This window comes from Dendrobates tinctorius, unplaced genomic scaffold, assembly GCF_039654945.1.
Source record: "Dendrobates tinctorius isolate UK_male_01 unplaced genomic scaffold, ASM3965494v1 ptg000303l, whole genome shotgun sequence".
NCBI lineage: Eukaryota > Metazoa > Chordata > Amphibia > Anura > Dendrobatidae > Dendrobates > Dendrobates tinctorius.
The window spans coordinates 3,541,844-3,562,776 of NW_027361970.1; the positions used below are offsets into that span (position 1 = coordinate 3,541,844).

General features: G+C 43.1%; 1 protein-coding gene across 4 annotated transcripts in view; it reads right to left on the minus strand.

Annotated features, from left to right (window-relative positions):
• Nucleotides 1-20,933, minus strand: part of ARHGEF12 (Rho guanine nucleotide exchange factor 12) — a 242,214-nt gene that overhangs the window by 40,915 nt on the left and 180,366 nt on the right. For all 4 annotated transcript variants that reach the window (XM_073560728.1, XM_073560729.1, XM_073560727.1 and 1 more), the window contains 3 exons: nucleotides 13,621-13,735; nucleotides 9,788-9,888; nucleotides 8,233-8,310 (listed from right to left, as the gene is read on the minus strand). In XM_073560728.1, the coding sequence (XP_073416829.1) occupies nucleotides 8,233-8,310; nucleotides 9,788-9,888; nucleotides 13,621-13,735 (294 nt within the window). The remainder of the gene's footprint in view (nucleotides 1-8,232; nucleotides 8,311-9,787; nucleotides 9,889-13,620; nucleotides 13,736-20,933) is intronic.

Below are 20,933 nucleotides of genomic sequence, written 5' to 3' on the forward strand. Positions count from 1 at the left end.
TGGCCACTTTTGACTTGGTGAAAGGTTCTCCTTAAAGCAATGCCTAGAAGATAGTGTCTCATGAAGGCTCGAAATAGAAACTGCTGGTACCACCGTACAAGTCACTACAGTGGGCATCGGGACTTTCACGTTTGAAGACTTTGCTAACTTGCATGGTTAGGACAATTGCGAGTACTTTTGTGGCATGACCACATGGTCTTCAGTAGCAAAATCTTCATCAAGCTATATGAATTTCCCTGTGGATATCGAGAAATTATGCATCTGCCCGCCCACCCCTCATTGCAGAGTCGATCAATGTACTCTGTAAATCTGTAAAACATCCAAATCTGGAAAATCTGCTGTATGTCCACGCAGTTTGCACACCCGGAGCCTGGAGCAGGACAACAGTGCGGCCATCCTCAGCAACCAATCACATGTATTTTATTTTCAAACTAGAATGAGTTTGGTTGCTATGGTGATCTTGCCACATTCTGTCCGCATTCACTTTTAGAGTGCCAATATATTTCCAGAAATGTGAAAGTCACCCTATACTGGACTGCACTTTATTCTGGTAAGAACATGACTTAGCAGATACAGGAGGGCACAGCCTCATAAATCATATATATATATAAAAAAAGTTTCAAACAACATACAAGAACAATGCACCACGAACACACTGCTATAAATGGGGTTGCACGCAGTGAATATTAAGAGGCCTCAATCATTGAAGCAGATGGCTGCATATTTATCTGAGAAAATGCAATTAATCTTCTCTCCACTGCTAGATTTGTGAAAGTTGGAATAATCCAGGACAGGGGATAATTAGCATATCACATTCCCAATCCTTTCCCAGAAGTATTCGGTATAGATGGGATCGCATAGTGTAGTGCATGTCATCGGTAAATGACCAAATGTTTAAGTCTGGCTATGCGAATTGTATTTTTAAAACATTTTAGGCCATGTTTTTTCCATATTACAATCTATAATTCGAAAAAAACCGTGCAATTTTCACATTGGCCACTGGGGCGCAACATTCAGACTTCCCGTCCTAGCAGGAAATTCACATGTACTGAGAGCTTAGCTTTTGTATTGAAGCCTCTAATGAGCATGTGCAAAGGTCATGGTGAAGGGAGGAGGAGCAAACAGCTGTGACATCGACTATTGTGATTGGTGAACCCTGTGTAATCAACTATACACAGAGGTGTTACCAGTATTCCAATATATTTCCTGTGAAGATAATGGGGCTGCTGAAAAGGACAAAGTATAAGCGCAAAACAGCCCCAGTGGCCAGGGTGAAAACTGCAGGAAATATAGTTATGCAAATTTATATATATTTTAATAAAGACTGCCATTGTGGGGGAAAAACAGTGCTAGAAGTTAAATAATCCCTGTAAGTGGGGTGTCCGAATTCAATAAAAAATGGGTCCAAATCTGCTTTTTCTTTAAAATAACAAAATAAACAGTGCTTACCTAATGAAGCCCAGCTGCTCCAGCGTCACCTCCTGGCCTTTGCTTACACGGCTGCAGTGATGTCATCGTGTCTATAACACCGCCATAAAGAGGCAGACAGCGTTTATAGGTAGACACCTCTATATTACCATACTATTGTAGCACTGTGCACTATGCCACGTTATGGCAGGAGGGAGACACTTCTGTGTCTGCATCAGCTAAAAAGATGGATACCAATGATAATAATGACAAAGTACAGACCCTGTCTTTTTACTTAAAAGCATGTATTTTGGGCTAAAAATCATTATAACAATTGGGATTTATTAAAAATGTTGCACTGTCTATTGCTGGCTGCAGAATGAGGGGATCTCTCAGTGTACTGCGAAGTCTGTAACTCATTTTTTTCTGAGCTCCTTATACCGCACACTTCATTAAAGAGCAAAATCTTTGATGAAACTCAATTGCAAATACGAATTTTAGTCTCAAATCAGGGCTGTGGAGTCGGAGTCGTGGAGTCGGAGTTAGTTTTGGTTGGAGTCGGAGTCGGTAGAAATGTACCGACTCCAGCTTTAAAAAAAATGTATTAATATTTCATAATTGAACTTTCATATGAATTTTATAAATGTTACTCAAATATATATGTTCTATCAAACTATGAACAACAGTGATAAGCAGTTCTGCTTGAGATAGAGACATTTCTTACTTCTTGTGTGTCACTGTTCTCCACTGCCCTTATCTAATCTTAAACTTGGTTAACCTCATGCTGCCCCAACCCCCCTACTTACAATGTATGAAACTGAAAGTGAAAATGTGTTGCAAATTCTTAGTAGTAAAGCTCCTCCTCTAGACTAGATCATACTAGGTGTGCATCTTCCAAGCATCTCACAGCTGCCTGCTACTCAGAAGAGGAAGACTGTAAGAAGTATTATCCTTTCAACAAACTTTGCATCAGTTAACTGTGAGTACATGAGGAATAATAACAGTATTACTGACCACTATATCAGTTGTACGACCTGGCAATAATTTTGTACAATTGTTTTTAGTAAAAACAATTGTCATTTGGATTGTGAATGCAGAATTAAAAACCTGAGAATGTCAAAGAAGCATCACATTAAATCAGCTGTATTTGAACATTTCATCATCACTCAAGATAGAAAACATTATGTCTGTCAGTGTATGACAAATGGTCCAGACGAAAACAAATGTTGTGAAGCCAAGATGAGTGCATATTCAGGCAAAGATAAAAATGCTCCTACCAGAGCTTCTAATCTAATCTAAAGAGACATTTACAGCGCTTTCATCCAGAAGTACTGAAAGCAGTGGATGAGAAAGACTGCATCCAAACCAATGAACCAGTGCCCAGCTCTTCCAGCCAAACAAAGGAGCAGAGAACTTTGCAGCCATCAGTTGCAAGATATTTTGTCAGTGACAAAGTTACTGTGACAATGACAGTAGATACATTTAAAAAACAGATCATAGAGCTTGTTGTAAAGGATAGTGTGCCTATTTCATTATTTTCACGACCAGCTTTTATGTGTCTGAATGGGGAAATGGCCCGCAAGCTTGGTGTTTCTCTGGAGAGAGAGAGAGTATTAGAAAATTAGTAATCGAAGAAGCTTTTAAACAAAAGGAAGAACTTAAACTCTCAAGGGACGCTTTCTGTTTCTTAAAATGGAAGCCTGCACACGTCACAGAGTGAACTATTTTGCCATCTATGTCTGATTTGTTTGTGACAAAAATGAAATAGTTACCAAGACATTGGCAGTAAAAGACACCAAAGCTCATCACACCAGTGAGTTTCTCCAGGTCTTGGTGGAAAAGGTTCTGCAAGACTATGAACTTAAAAAAGAGCAAGTTCTTTCTGTCGTAACTGACAATGCTTCAAATATGATAAGTACTATTAAGCTAATGAATGAGAGTAATGATGGTGACCAGCAGCTAGAAGAACATTCTGGGTCCACAGACACAGAAATGTTTAAAATAGAGGAACACAGTATTGTAACTGAGGAGCAAACTGAAGTTGCTTCAGATGAACAGCAACATGATAGTTTAGATGATCTTGTTGAAACTGTGTCAATATGTTCTTTCATTCATCACATGCACTATGTTGTGCATACGCTACAGCTGGCTATAAGAGACAGTCTGCAAGAAGGACATGCTGCTGCACTGATTGGCAAGGTGAGAAAATTGGCTACTGTTGCCAGAACCGCTAAAGTTGACTCAATTTTGAAGAGACGTGCTGGAAAAGGGGCAATTATTGACCAAGCCACACAATGGGGCAGTACTTACTTAATGATTCAGCGCTTGGTTGAACTGAAAACCTTTCTTGTACACATGGCTAACCCTCAACTGACGCTAAATGAAAGTCAGTGGAATCAGGTGACTGAGCTGGAAAAATTGCTAGAGCACCCATTTATAGTGACTAAAAAATTACAAGCAGAGGACTTAACTCCAGGTATTTTCTTAAAGGAGTGGAAGAAGCTGATGTTTCACCTGTCCCAAAGAGGAGGGTTAATTGCAAGTGGCATTGCTACATCAATGAAACGGAGAGGAGCTACTATTACAAAATAACATTCTTTTGGCAGCTGTTTATGTAGACCCAATGCATCGGATTCTTCTAGATGATCAACAGCTAAGTAAAGGAAAAGAAGCTCTGTTTGATATAGCAGTAAGGATGAAAGGGTTGCAGAACAGTCAGGAGGAACAAGAAGAATTTGGTCGTCCTGCCACATCTTCACCCTCATCATCAACGGATGAAGAATTTAATTTCGAAAAATATTTGGATCACAAGGACCGTGCAAAGCGTTCCCGCATAGAAGAGTCATCCCCATCAAGGAACACAGCCAGTACATTTCAGCAGAATTTTTCATGTGCACTAAAAGAAATTGAGAAATTTGACCGTTCATCAAAAATAACAGTGCAACAAGCGATTCCTCTGTATCCTGACATTGTCAGAGATGTTGCCCGAGTGGTTACTGCTTTGCCACCAACACAAGTTAGTGTAGAGAGGTTGTTCTCTGCTCTCAAAATAATTAGATCAGATTTGAGGGCATCCATGAAGGAGGATCTGACAGAGGCAATACTTTTTCTGAGGACAAATTTATAGATTTCTTCTTAACTGCATAAAAGTGTTTATTGCATATTTACTTACAGTTTATAAAAGTTTATAAAAGTTATTTGCTATATTCTAATTGTATTCTAATAAATGTAGTTTTTGCTCTAAGTGGTCTGATTACTTATATGATGGTGAGAAACTGAATAAGCACGATGTTTAATATTTTACAACAGTAAATTTGTTGTTATGAATTGGCCATTTATGAAGGAGTCTGAGTCGGAGCCTGATAAAATCCAGGAGTCGGAGTCGCAACTGTGGCTTACCGACTCCACAGCCCTGTCTCAAATACATGCATTTTAAAAAAAAAGTGTCCCAAAAAGTGGACAACATCCATAAAATAATTACTATTAATGCAATTACTATGGTAACAATCTAGAGACTGTTACAGAGCTACTCCGCCATGTAATAACCAAGGCCAATAAAGGAAGGAGCATTTATACATACGGCACCCAGGGCCGGTTTTAGGCAAAGTGGGGCCCTAGGCAAAGTTTAAAATGGGGCCCCAAATGCTAACATATTGCACGTTACAGAAGCATTTCGGGTGTATTTACAAGCGCTGAGTTCAGGACGCTAAATGAGTGTGATCAACAATATTGAAGTCGTTCAACATTTGTTTCCCGGCCTCTTTCCACCATCTGAGAAAGAATGATGGGGACAGAACGATCACTAATGGATCACTAAGGGTGTGTGCATACCTTGCGGTTTTTGCTGCGGATCCGCAGCGGATTTGGTCCTGCGGATCCGCAGCAGTTTCCATGCGGTTTACAATACCATGTAATCCTATGGAAAACCAAATCCGCCGTGCACATGCTGCGGAAAATTCCACGCAGATTTGCTGCGGTTTATTTTCCGCAGCATGTTACTTCTTTTTTGCGGAACTGCAGCTGCAGTGTGCATTCCGGGACATTCAAATCAATCTCTCTCTCATCCGCACTGCCAACTCGCACTAGAACCTGCATCAAAGTCGCTGTACACATGCTAGGAATCCGCAGGAAAAATGCATGTGATTCACCCTGCGGTTTCTGCCAAGAGATATGGATTCTCTGCAGATAAAGCCGCAGACTAATCCGCAATGTGTGCACACAACCTAACAGATCACCATACAGTATCATGCTATCAGCAGCACATCTACAGTTTACACCCCATAGTCCTCCATATAATATAATCTGCCCCATAGTCATCCATATAGTATAATACACTCCTCATAGTTCTCCATATAGTATAATGCACCGCCAGTCACCCATGTAGTACAATTCACTTCCCATAGCATAATACACCCCATAGTTCTTCATATAATGTATTCCCCATAGTCCTCGATACAGTATAATGCAGCCCACATATAGTATAATGCAGCCACCCCATAGAACATAATGCAGCCCCGCCATAAAATATAATGTAACTGTAACCTCCATAGAATATAATGCGGCCCCCCACTAATAGTATAATGCAGCCACTCCTTAGAGAATGCAGCTACCCCAGAGTATAATGCAGCCACTCCACAGAATATAATGTAACCCCCCATAGAATATAATGCAGCCCCACCCCCCATATATAGTATAATGCAGCCCCTCCATAGAATATATGGCAACCCCCTCATAGGATATAATGCAGCCCCTTATATAGTATAATGTAGCCCCTCCATAGAATACAATGTAGCCCTCCTCATATAGTATAATGCAGCCCTCATCGAATATAATATAATACACCCCCCATAGAATATAATGTAGCCCCAAATAGAATATAATACAGCCCACCTCCCCATAGCATATAATGTAGCCTCCCATATTATATAACACAGCCTCCCCCTATATTATATAATGTAAAATGTACCCCCCCATGGTATATAACACAGTTGCATAGTATATAGCCCAGCACCACATGGTATACAGCCCAGCCCACCATGGTATAATACAGTCCAGCATGGTATATAGCCCCCCCCCAGAATGGTCTAATACAGCCCAGCATGGTATATAGCCCCCCAAAAAATGGTATAATACAGCCCAGCATGATATATAGCCCCCCAGAATGGTATAATACAGCCCAGCATGGTATAATACAGCCCATGGTATATAGCCCCCAAAGATTGGTATAATACAGCCCAGCATGGCATATAGCGCCCAGCATGGAATAATACAGCCCAGCATGGTATATAGCCCCACCAAAATGGCATAATACAGCCCAGCACGGTATAATACAGCCCAGCATGGTATAATATAGCCCAGCATAGTATATAGCCCCCCAGAATGGTGTAATACATTTCAGCATGGTATATAGCCCCCCCCCCCCCCCAAGAATGGTATAATACAGCCGAGCACGGTATAATACAGCCCAGCATAGTATATAGCCCCCCCCAGCATCATATAATACAGCCAAGCATGGCATTTAGCCCCCCCAGAATGGTGTAATACAGCCCAGCATAGTATATAGCCCCCCCCCAACATGGTATAATACAGCCCAGCATGGTATATAGCCCCCCCAGAATGGAGTAATACAGCCCAGCATAGTATAATACAGCCCAGCATGGTATATAGCACCCCACAGAATGGTGTAATACAGCCCAGCACGGTATAATACAGCCCAGCATGGTATATAGCCCCCCACAGAATGGTGTAATACAGCCCAGCACAGTATAATACAGCCCAGCATGGTATATAGCCCCCCAGAATGGTACAATACAGCCCAGCATGGTATAATACAGCCCAGCATGGTATATTGCCCCCCAGAATGGTATAATACAGCCCAGCACGGTATAATACAGCCCAGCATGGTATATAGCCCCCCAGGATCGTATAATATAGCCCAGCATGGTATATAGGCCCCGCAGAATGGTATAATACAGCCCAGCATGGTATAATACAGCCCAGCATGGTATAATACAGCCCAGCATGCTATATAGCCCCCCCAGAATGGTGTAATATAGCCCAGCATGGTATAATACAGCCCAGCATGGTATATAGCCCCCCCAGCATGGTATGATACAGCCGAGCATGGTATATAGTCCCCCCAGAGTGGCCCCACAGCCCAGTACTCACACTGATTTAAAAGAAGAAAAAAAAAAAAAAAAAAAAAAAAAAAACACTCCTCACCACCTCCTCGTGCCAGCGCAGCTGGCTGCTCCTGTTTCCTCCTGCTCTGTCTGGCACACAGTGAGAGCGTGATGACGTCATCGCGCCCCCGCTGTGTCAGAGGCAGAGCGGGGAATGATGGGAGAGGGAGCATCAGCTGACGCTCTCTTCTCCATCACTACCTCCTTCAATGCGGCGATGGCGGGAGTCGGCGCTGGGGGCAGGCAGGCCCCCCTGCCTCACAGGGGCCCCATAGCGGCTGTGTGATGTGCCGCTGGCTGGGGGCCCCAGCTGCCTGGTCTGCCTGCCCCTAACACCGGCCCAGGCGGCGCCCATGTGCTCACTGAGCCCCATATGCTGACATCCCGTGCCCACAGCCATGCCATTTAGTTCTCTCCGTTCCCTCATTAATCCAGAGACCGATCACTGTGATTACAATAGGCACGAGCAGCGGTACTGCGATAGTCAGGGCACAGGCGGTACACGCAGGGCGCTGTAACATACAAGAGGGAATGCAATGCTGCAGGAATAAGATGTGGCGGAGCGGGGCAAGGAGACGTCAGAATGGAGACATTACTCTATAATCAGTATTACATGACAAGCTAATGATTGGGAACGGCTTACCCGTAACTCATCAATCATTGGATACTCCCCCGGCTTTAGGTAGGACAGGTCAAGTCTTCGCTGGTAGTCTTCAAGTCTCTGGAATCAGATACAAATACTTAATAGCGGTGTAAAGGACCCGACCTTCGACTACAAGAATTCCTTATAAATAGCTTTATATTAACTCATTTTGTGTGATGGGCTCTGGTTATCAATCAACAGAACGGCACCCACTACCTCTTAACTGTAAATCCTCTCTCTTTCTGTGAACAGTCTTGAAGGGGTTGTCCAGGCTTGGGAAGCTGAACGCGTCTTGTGGTACATGGCCGCTCTCATATCAGCAATACCTGGTAATCCTGACAGTGTGCACTGCACGCTGAGTCACACACACTGACAGACATATCTCCCAAGCCTGGACACAACCCCTTTAAACTAGGAATGGATAGTGAAATCAGTAACCCTTCCACGGCCATCCGCACAGTCAGCGATCACTAATCAGTAGTGCAAGCACAATACAAGCCCTAGGAGCAGCCTAACTGTTCTGTTCAAACTGGTTCCTTCACCTTTTTTTTCACCCCTTCTTCCATGAGCAAAAACTTTTTTTTTTAATCCACATGACGTATGGGGACTTATTTCTTTACAGCACATATTCTACTTTTCAGTGCGATCATTTATTTTACCATACAGGGTCTTGGCAAACGGGGAAAAAAAAAAATCCAAGTACAGTGAAATTACGGGAAAAAAAATGAACGCGATTCTGATATTGTTTATTGGGGAATTGTTTTTATAGTTTATATTGTGTAGTAAGTAGCCAAGCAATGACTGTCATTGGAACGATTATGGGGATAACAAATTTGTCTGTTATTAATTATTTTAGTGGTGCTAAAATAAAAACAAAAAAAACCTTGCAAAACGAAGTTTTTTTGGATGTGTCACCATTTTGAGACTCTCAAAGTTTACATGTCTGGTCTATGTAGCTGTGTGAGAGCATGTTTTTTGAGGGTCAAGACTTTTTTCGTTGAGAGCATTTTGCGGTAGATATGACATTTTGATCAAGGTAATTATTTTTAAATTTTGATGCATCAGACTTTTATAGACTACATCAAAAATTAGCACTTTTTCATTATCTTTATTTTTAAACTGATGGTAATTTGAAGTTGTGCTTTATTTTTTAAACTTTTTTTCACTACTTTATTTTTAGTCCCCTTAGGGGGACTTGAACCTGCGATCATTTGATCGCTTATAATATACCCAGCAATGCCACAGTAATGCTGCATATAGAAAAAAAAATCATGGCCTCCTTGGAGGAGAATCCATGTTCATATCTACAACAGGGCTGTTACAAATTCAATCGTTTAAGGAAAAAATAGAGCTGCTGCAGCATTTTATTTTCCGCTCATAATAAAGATAAAGCAGCAGGTGTCCGTGGGGGCCGCTGTGCAAAGGAAACACTGCAACGTTACGGCTCCCATTACAGGTTCATAGTGAATCCAAACTAAAACCATCGTGTGTCATCACAAAGAAGAGTGCTGGTCCTTCATGGTCAGCCCACAGCCGATGCATGTTCCCAGCTCACCTGCTTGTTCTCAGCTTCTCGGACAGCCTGGTTGACATGATTTAGTATCCGCCGGCAATGGTCTGCAGCGTTCTTTACCTTCAGCTTCTCTTCAGGTTGGTCTAGTGAACACAACAGAATCGTCAATCAACCAGCTGGAGCCAAGGTCCATGAAGCAGGGCTTTCTACCCAACACCGGGGCCACATCTTAGTGGTTATGGGAAAAGGTCCAAAGATGAGGACGTTGTTCAAATGTTTCCAGAATGGATCAAACTTTGACACTTTTGTAAACTACTCCCAAATGGCTAACAAGGCTTGTACTAAATGGAAAGTGTCATCAGAAAATTAATGACAGGCAATTAGAGACTGATACAGTTAGGTCCATATATATTTGGACAGAGACAACATTTTTCTAATTTTGGTTCTAGACATTACCACAATGAATTTTAAACAAAACAATTCAGATACAGTTGAAGTTCAGACTTTCAGCTTTCATTTGAGGGTATCCACATTAAAAATTGGATGAAGGGTTTAGGAGTTTCAGCTCCTTAACATGTGCCACCCTGTTTTTAAAGGGACCAAAAGTGATTGGACAATTGACTCCAAGGCTATTTCATGGACAGATGTGGGCAATCCCTTAGTTATGTCACTCAATTAAGCAGATAAAAGGCCTGGAGTTGATTTGAGGTGTGGTGCTTGCATTTGGAAGGTTTTGCTGTGAAGGAAACATGCGGTCAAAGGAGCTCTCCATGCAGGTTCCTTCCATCCTTAAGCTGCAAAAACAGAAAAAACCCATCCGAGAAATTGCTACAACATTAGGAGTGGCAAAATCTACAGTTTGGTACATCCTGAGAAAGAAAGAAAGCACTGGTGAACTCATCAATGCAAAAAGACCTGGGCGCCCACGGAAGACAACAGTGGTGGATGATCGAAGAATAATCTCCATGGTGAAGAGAAACCCCTTCACAACAGCCAACCAAGTGAACAACACTCTCCAGGAGGTAGGCGTATCAATATCCAAATCTACTATAAAGAGAAGACTGCATGAAAGTAAAAACTGAGGGTTCACTGAACGGTGCAAGCCACTCATAAGCATCGACTCAAAAGGCTAGACTGGACTTTGCTAAAAAACATCTAAAAAAAGGCAGCACAGTTCTGGAAGAACATTCTTTGGACAGATGAAACCAAGATCAACCTCTACCAGAATGATGGAAAGAGAAAAGTATGGTGAAGTCTTGGTACAGCTCATGATCCAAAACATACCACATCATCTGTAAAACACGGCGGAGGCAGTGTGATGGCTTGGCCATGCATGGCTGCCAGTGGCACAGGGTCACTAGTGTTTATTCATGATGTGACACAGGACAGAAGCAGCCGAATGAATTCTGAGGTATTCAGAGCCATACGGTGTGCTCAGATCCAGCCAAATGCAGCCAAACTGATTGGTCGTCGTTTCATACCACAGATGGACAATGACCCAAAACATAAAGCTAAAGCAACCCAGGAGTATATTAAAGCAAAGAAGTGGAATATTCTTGAATGGCCAAGTCAGTCACCTGATCTCAACCCAATTGAGCATGCATTTCTCTTGTTAAAGACTAAACTTCAGACAGAAAGGCCCACAACAAACAGCAACTGAAAACCACCACAGTGAAGGCCTGGCAGAGCATCAAAAAGGAGGAAACACAGCGTCTGATGATGTCCATGAGTTCAAGACTTCAGGCAGTCATTTCCAACAAAGGGTTTTCAACCAAGTACTAGAAATGAACATTTTATTTACAATTATTTAATCTGTCCAATTACTTTTGGTCCCTTTAAAAACAGGGTGGCACATGTTAAGGAACTGAAACTTCTAAACCCTTGATCCAATTTTAATGTGGATACCCTCAAATGAAAGCTGAAAGTCTGAACTTCAACTGCATCTGAATTGTTTTGTTTAAAATTCATTGTGGTAATGTCTAGAACCAAAATTAGAAAATTGTTGCCTCTGTCCAAATATATATGAACCTGTGAGTCATGAATCAGAGGGCTGCAAGATTACAGCAGCTATATGTACCCAGAAACACTTCTATGTTACCAAGAAAACAGTCTGAAAAGCCACCCGGGGGCTATAGGAAGCCAAGCATGGCCCCCGACTAGGTAGGTTTCTCAATTTAGTCCTTGGATGATTCTTCATACTATGTGTTCTCTGAAACACTGGAGCACTCCAGATTGAGGCTTTATTCACACATGTATCTCGGATTAGTATTTCTATGCCAAAACCAGGAGAGTCTCCAAAACATAGAACAGCGAAACAGTGAGGAATCTTTCAATTCTAGATTTTTTTTTCTGGTTTCGGCATACAAACACTGATGCAAAATACTGAGCAAGTACAGATGTGTGAACAAGCCCTAAAGCATACCTGGATGCTACTTTGTAGCCTGGTTGATTCATGATGCACATTTTTTGGGCAGCATCTATATACAGGCTCCTCTAAAAATCAGAATTTTATGTTAAAGGTATTCAAAAAAATGTTTTCACATTTTCACACACTGGCTTAATATTAGACTCGCGCTTCCAGTTCTTTCAGGAAAACATAATGAACATGAGCAGCAATAGACTGACAGACACTGCAGCGGTAACATCGCCTCCTGTGAATAGTGGATCCTGTGTTATATTCTACATACAGAGCTGTTACCTTTCATTGCAATTTTGTCTGTAATAATGAGGCTGCTGAAAAGTCCTCTGTACAGAACAGCAAGCGTGACCTTAAAATTAGGCTTCGCGGTCAGTGTGACAAGTCATAGGATTTCTGATGTTTTAACTACACATAGTAGCACAAAAAATGAATATATATATAAAAATGCACTATATTTGCATTACTGAACACCAGGTATTGTGGGGAACCTGTCAGTAGTAGCCACCCTCCTAAGCCGTCGATATGGGCTGGCAGGTCATAGGAAGCTGAATAAAATAATACCTTGATATCTGCGATCTCATGTCTTATTCCAGAGAAACCCACGTTTTTCTTAATGTGTAAACAAGCTGTTAAGATCTATGGGCCGGACATAGATCTCCATGATAATCTGCCTCCAGAGCTTGTTTTAATTAGAAGGGAGAGTTACCAGTGTGAGACATGTAACTAACACATTATAGTAGAACTGAACTTTGTCTCCATACAAACATGCTTGCAGCAGCAGCTCTCACAGCTCTGTTGTATCACAAAACTGACTATCTGCAACATGGAAGCTGAAGCACAAAGAGGACAGATGTGTCAGGTATAATATCTCACACAGCTCTGGAGTGAGATCAGGAGAGCAGACTGTCAGTCATTACATGTCTCACACTGGTATCGCTCACTTTCATTTAAAATAAGCTTTGGAGGCAGATCCTCAGGGAGATCTATAGATCCCATAGATATTAACAGCTCGTTTACATATAAGAAAAATGTGGATTTTCCTGGAATAAGACATCAGATCACAGATATCAAGGTATCATTTTATTCCCCTTCCTAGGATCTGCATGCCCATACAGACAGCTTCCTAACAGGTTCCCTTTAACATAGGCGGAAAAGATATGCGAGATTATATTTCCTGCCTTATCCCGGCTCCCATTACCGGTCTACCAGGTAGAGTCATCCTACCATTTGGTTAGTAATGACATTCATTAATCCCTAGCTTGGACTATATGGTTCGGTTCGCGATGTAGTATACTGTATAACCAATAATGTTTTGTTCCCATTCATCCACATGAATATCGGAGACCTTTAGAGCAATTAGTTTAACGGAAGGAAAACAACTTCATCCTACAAATTAATTTCCACACCAGGTAAAAAGCTGCTAAATGTAGTGGGCGTCCATCAGCACCCCGCTGACCTGAGTACTTGGCGATGTTGTCCAGCAGTAGCGGATATTTGGTCAATCTCTGCATCTCCGTTGGAATAATGTCCTTCAGCTGCAAGCGTCTGCACAGTGGATTACTCTCAGCATCCTGCAAGGATACATCCATCATTGTTAACAAGACTTATTACATGCACCAGCAAGTTACCATCAAGTACTTCACTTCATTACAAATTACATGACGAGAACAGCTCCACGCTATGCCTAGCACATTACCCAACGTGCGAGAGGCCAAACTCTCCGATTAGAACCTCCCAGATCTGTCAGGAGCGCTCAGCAGCTCTATGGTTAATGTTCCCACAGTTATGTCTATAGTCCATTAAATTCCCATTCATACATGTTCATTAAGTAATGTCAATGGAGGGGATGACCTCTCAGGCCCCTGTGCATTCCATCTAGTGACTTTTCTATACGGCACCACTGCTGACACTGAATGCAAGAGAAAAAAAAAATGAAAATCTACTTCTATTCCACTGATACCTTCCTAGCAAGAGTTTCAATTAAAACATGATATCTGATGGGAGAGAGGGGCACGGCAGGAAGTAATGCAATTGCTTCTAGTTCTTATCAACAGATGGTTCTCTTCCAATCAGCAGGCAATAAGGTCGCAGTACGCAGACCCCCACCAATACCTTCACGGGTAACCATCAACCTTAAAGGGGTCTCCGCTGAAGAGAAGCTATCACCTATCCGCCGGACAGCTGGCAACTTGCTGATTGGTGGGGTCTGACCACTACGACCCACACCGATAGATAGGAAGGAGCAGCAGTGCACATGTGCAGCCTGAGCTCGTTATTCCCTCTGGGGCTGCGGAGTGCTGCACTCAGCTTTTTCCTGAAGCCCCATGGAGAATGAATGGAGCAGTGATCAGGCGCCCAACCTACTGCTCCATTTTGTAACATGTATGAAAGTTCTCCTTCTGGAATAAATTCCCCATTATGAGCATCGGGGACAGCTCCAGCGGTGGGACACCCCTCAATCAGCAGGTTATCCCCTATCTCTCCTCTGTAAAGCTCATCTGTCACCATCTGCATATGTTATTACATAAATCTATTAGACCTGATGAGCTTGGTGTACTTCTTAAATCCAAGTCAAAATTACTTGATTAAAATTCACCTGCCCGATAAGAAAATTAGCATTTTATTACTGGAGCTGGACTCAATTTGATATTGGGCAAGAAAACTTCTACAGAAGGCTTATACACCCGTTCTGATATACATTTTCAAAGTAGACCAGCTTCTTCAGGCCCAATATCCATTTAATAATGTAAGCAGTTAGCACTGTAAGAATCTGGTGACACATTCACTTTAAGTTGCCGAGCCAATATACAAAACAAAAATCATCTGTTAGATAGTAAAGTGGTTTTCTGTGCCTGTTCTACATCAGACGCCATAGCACCGCGTATCTTTGCACCGGAAAGGTTTTGCATGGTTTTTAATTATGGCCTGAGTGCCGAATAATGTTTTTTTTATCTTCATTTGGTTGGCAAAAGAACTCTCTTACCACCTAACAGCCAGAAATATCAGAGCAGAGCAGTAACGGGAGCGAGCACAGAACGGGGGAGTTTGGGTAGGGACCCATAGATACACGAGCACAGTGCCCCACCTGTCCATACTGCAGGGAACCTCAGACAGCCGGAAATTTCCCTAAAGAAACTGTCAAATGCCAATAGATCTTCTATATAAGACACTGCTGTTGCCGCGAGGGGCTCACTACATAACACAACTAGCTGCTCTATAAAGGGCCGCTAGAAGCTCAACAAACTGTGTCCCTCTATTGATGGTTGCCAGAAGATATTGTATCAGTGCCGGTGATTGCTTTATATATGCTGCTCCTGGGTCATTGGACTTTATTCGGATGGCAGCCAGAGGACATAACTCTGACAGTTCCCTTTATATCTGTCCGTACATCAGACACTATATGCCACCACCAGGGATGGACGCAGTACTGGACTATAGGGAATTTCAGAGTCGTGAAACTATTAGACTAGCTCTCATCTACACCTCTACTTTCACACTTTACTGTTGCTACATTCTCGGATTTTGTTTTTTTCCTCCCACCGTAATCCTTTCTTTTCAATTCCCACAGCCGAGTGCTTGTTTTATGCAGGACAAGTGATAGTTGTAATTTTCTATATACTGTACTAAAAACAGGAAATTGAAATAAAGCAGACCATGAAATTCTGCAATTGTTCCACATGATGTGTTTTTACAGCATTCACATGGCATTAACTTTGTAGTAAACATAACAGTGCCAAAACCACCCAACAAACGTAAGGGCGATGACGTTTCATAATGGGATTGCAGAATAAGCCGCTGCACAGACATGGCGTGGCTGAAGGAATGTGGAGGAGACTGTCATAGCCAGACACGCTGCACAACCGCTATGTATTACAGATAGGAAGTGCAGTCAGCGCTTCCTTCTTTAGACACAGGTGACAGGAGAGAAGAGGAGCTGCCGAGCCCTAACAGATCATCTCTGCAATGTGGCCAAGATGCTAGATCTGCAGAGCAGCATGGGCCAATATGCTAGCCTATTTGTGGGAAATGCATTGAAAAAAAAATCTGCAGCCAGTCCAATTTGGTTTCACCCCCAACCTAAAACACACGATTGATATTTATAAATTATTGGAACACAATATAAATGTGCTTTAATGGTCCTTTCAGGTCATAAATAGAAATGAAAAAAAATAAAGAAAGGTGTGTGTGTGTGTGTGTACACTGTGGCGTAGCGCCTACTTTGTGTGTTGGGGAACACTCGCTTGGCAGCGCATTAACGTAGTCAGGCACGGTTTTTCACACAAAACAGTCCATAGGGTTTATTTAAACATCATAAACCGCTCCGTAAGCCAGGTTGCACATCACCGGCTTACACATAGTCCATTACTTCATCACGTATGGCTTTACACAACATTCACTAGTCATGGCAGACTCTCTCCAGTCACCAGGTGACCGCACAGCTCAGTAACTGACAGTTGTCAATGCAGATAGTTCTTTCCCCATACCCGGGATTACCTCTCATGAGCTCCTGCTCCACAGGCTAACTCCTCGTCAGTCCAGGGTCCTCTACAGGACAGCATCTTTCTCCGTGTGGGGCCGTCCCAGACTCCGCACAAACGTGGCCTGTCCGGGTGCTATTCAGGACACTTGTCCAACACCCAGGCCACCAGGTTAAAGGTCTCACCACGTGCTCCAGGAATCTGATCCTACTCCCAGGATCCTCCAACACAGACCTTCCAGTACCTTGCACCCTGAACCATTCAGGTACACACACTCTGTCCATGTGACCAGACCTCAGTCACATTATATGGTTGTAACCACCCCCATGGATAGGCAGTACATGTGTGGTTGGTCAATTCCCACCCAGCTCTCTGACTAACCCTATAAGCCACCCTTATAAGTAATACACAAATACTTATGGAACTATAAGTCCCAGCATAACCATGGCTTACAGCGCAAGAGAACCTCTGCGACACATACCGGCCATTTACAATAATGCCAGTCCCTAATTCACCATCATAACTATACCTCCAAGCGCATCCTGAAACACATACACAGCGCTCCCTAGCTGTAACAGAGGTTACTGCATCACAACACACACAACTCAATGCAACTCCAAGTCAATCACACATCTGTGAAATCAACCTGTCCAGTAATGAAGCAGCACCAATTGTGAATCAATTTCTCCTGCTGTTGTGCAAATGGAACACACACCAGGGAGAAATGATGGGCAATTAGCAAGACAACCCCTACAAAGGAGTGGTGGTTTGGTCATTTTGTCATTGCTCTCACCCCTTAAAGGATTTCAGGACCATAGTATGACAAAGTGTCTACAACCCAAAAATTGCTTAGGTAGTGTAGCTCATTCTGAGTGGCACATCAATGCGAGCTGTGACAAGAAGAGTAGATGTGTCAGTCAGCACAATGTCCAGAGCGTGGAGCAGATATCAGGAGAAAGGCCAGTACACCAGGGGACGTGGAGAGGGCCATAGGAGGGCAACAACCCAACAGCAGGACTGCTACCTCCGTCTTTGTGTAAGGAGGAACAGAAGGAGCTGTGCCAGAGCCATGCAAAATAATCTCCAGGAGGCCACTAACATCCATGTATCTGCTCAAACTGTCAGAGACAGACACCATGAGTGAGGTATGAGGGTCTGATGTCCACAATGGGTGTTTGGCCTACAGCCCAACACCGTGCAGGGCGACTGACATTTGCTAGAGAAGACAGATTGGCAGATTTGACATTGGCACCCTGTGCTCTTCACAGATGAGAGCAGGTTTACACTGAGCACAAACGAGAGTCTGGAGATGCCATGGAGAACGTTCTGCTGCCTACAACATCCATCAGCATGACCGATTTGGCAGTGGGTCAGTAAAGATGTGGAGAGGCATTTTTTTTTGGAAGGCCGAACAGCCCTCCACGTGCTAGCCAGAGGTACCCCGATGGCCATTAGGTCCCGAGATGAAATCATCAGACCCATTGTAAAACCGTACGCAGGTGCAGTGGACCTTATCCACTGACATGACATGACAATGTCCATGACAATGCTTGGCCTCATGTGGCTGATGTATGTCAGTAGTTCCTGCCTAATGAAGACATTAATGCTATGGACTAGCCTGCCTGTTCTCCAGACCTGAATCCAATCGAGCACAAACTGGACATCATATTTTGTTCCATCCATCAATGCCACCTTCCACCACATGCTGTCCAGGAGTTGACTGGTGCTTTAACCCCTTAATAACCACCAATGCGCCTTTTTACTGACCTGCAATTTAAGAGACTAGCATCCCCCGACGGGTGACAATCCAGCAGCTGTCAGCAGTAGTGATGAGCAAGTATACTCGTTGCTTGGGTTTTCCTGAGTATGCGTGGGTGTCCTCCGAGTATTTTGGCGTGCTCGGAGATTTAGTTTTTTTCCGAAGCAGCAGCATGATTTGCGGCTGCTAGACAGCCTGAATACATATGGGAATTCCCTAACAAACAGGCAATCCCCACATGTATTCAGGCTGTCTAGCAGCCGCAAATTATGCAGTTGTGTCGACAAAAACTAAATCTCTGAGCACACAAAAACACTCGGAGGACACCAGAGCATGCTCGGGAAAACCCGAGCAACGAGTATACTCGCTCATCACTAGTCAGCAGTACTTTATAGCTGACAACTTGCTGCATCAGCCACGATCAGTGTTGGTACAGACTATAATCATTTAACCCATTAAATGCTGCTGTCAATAATGACTACAGCATCTAGATGGTTAAAAGTGTGGGGGCTCCCTATTTAATCTCATCGGCACCCTGAGACCTTGATTGTGTGGTCCTGATGTTTGCGAAGGCAATTCATTGCCAAGTAATGGCCATAATGTCTGCTTGCTATAGCGGCCTGTTCAGAAGTTATCAGCATTTAGATGGTAAAAAGACATTTTGTCATTCCTGTTATGCAACTTTGCATTAATTTCTGAAGGGCTAATAAACGACCGGAGAGCCATTTTGAATATGTTGAGGGGTGCAGGTTTTAAAATGGTATTATTTTTGGGGCTTTACAATATACAGGACCCCGACCCCCCCCAAGTCACTTCAAAACTTAATAGCTCCCTAAAAAATAAGTTTTGTAAATTTCCTTGAAAAAATGAAAAATTACTACTACAATTTTAAACCTTCTTAAATGTCTAACAAAAGAAAACAACAACATTTTACAAATGGTGCTGATATAAAGTAGACATGAGGGAAATGTTATGTATTAATGTTTTTGTGTGGTATGACTGTCTGGATTAAAGGGATATTGAAAGTTTGAAAATTGCTATTTTTTTGTAAAATTTCTGATATTTTTTATAAACGCAAAACATAAACATAAATTTACCATTATAATAAAGTACAATGTGTCACGAAAAAAAACAGTCTCAAAATCAATGATATATTGAAGCATTCCAGAGATATTACTACATAAGTGATACTGGTCAGATTTAAAAAATATGGCCGGGTCACTAAGGGGTTAATCCAGGTCCGGGAGGAGATCTCCCTCAGGAGAACATCCACCTCCTCATCAGGAGCATGCCCAGGCCTTGTAGTGGAGGTCATAAAGGCAAGGGGAGGTCACACTCACAATACTGAGCGTAATTTACTTGTCTTAACGAATTTCCACTGAAGTTGGATCAGCTGGAAAGTCTTGCGTGGTGAGCGTGAGCACAGGCCATGAGGGTTGAGTGATTACCGTATATACTCGAATATAAGCCGAGATTTTCAGCCCTTTTTTTGGGCTGAAAGTCCCCCCTCTCGGCTTATATGCGAGTCATATATACCGGGGGGTCGGAGGGGCGGGGGTATCAGGTCATACTTACCCGTCCTGATGCTGTCTCTTGAGCCCCTAGCTTCTCCGCGCTCTCTCTTCCTGCCTTCAGCGGTCACGTGGTACCGCTCATTAAAACTCATGAATATGCGCAGTGGTATCACATGACCACTGAACGCAGGAAGAGAGAGTGCGGAGAAGCTGGGGGCTCAAGCGACAGTGTCAGGACGGGTAAGTATAGCGATACTCACCTGTCCTGCGTCCATGGCTGCTTGCAGCTGTCTGTCATCAGTCAGTGACTTCAGACAGCAGAGGGTGCGGTGACGTGATTTGTGCGCGCCGCACCCCCTGCAGTCTGAACGTCACTGACAGATGACGTGGCAGATAGCGGTGAGAAGCCATGGACGCAGGACAGGTGAGTATCTGACACCCAGCGACGGAGAGGTGAGTATGTCATTTTTTTTATTTTTACATGCAGCAGCAGCAGCGGCAGCACATGGGGGAATAATCTAGGAGCTTCTTATGGGGGCAGCATATGGGGGAACAATATGGAGCTTCTTATGGGGTCAGCATATGGGTGAATAATCTATGGAGCTTCTTATGGGGGCAGTATATTGGGGAACAGTCTGTGGAGCTTCTTATGGGGGCAGAATATGGGGGAATAATCTATGGAGCTTCTTCTGGGGACACCATATGGGGGAATAATCTATGGAGCATTTCCCACCCTAGGCTTATACTCGAGTCATTAAGTTTTCTCAGTTTTTTGTGGCAAAATTAGGGGGGTCGGCTTATACTCGGGTCGGCTTATACTCGGGTCGGCTTATACTTGGGTATATACGGTACTTATTGTATTCTTTGAAAGAATTGTACCTGCTGATTCTGCCTGTAATTTGAATTTCCATTTTGCGGATCATTCCAAGTCCAGACCTCCATGGGATATTCATTTTGATTTACATTGATCGTTTTATTGTTCTCAATGCAATCCACCATGTAATGAATAAAGATTTGC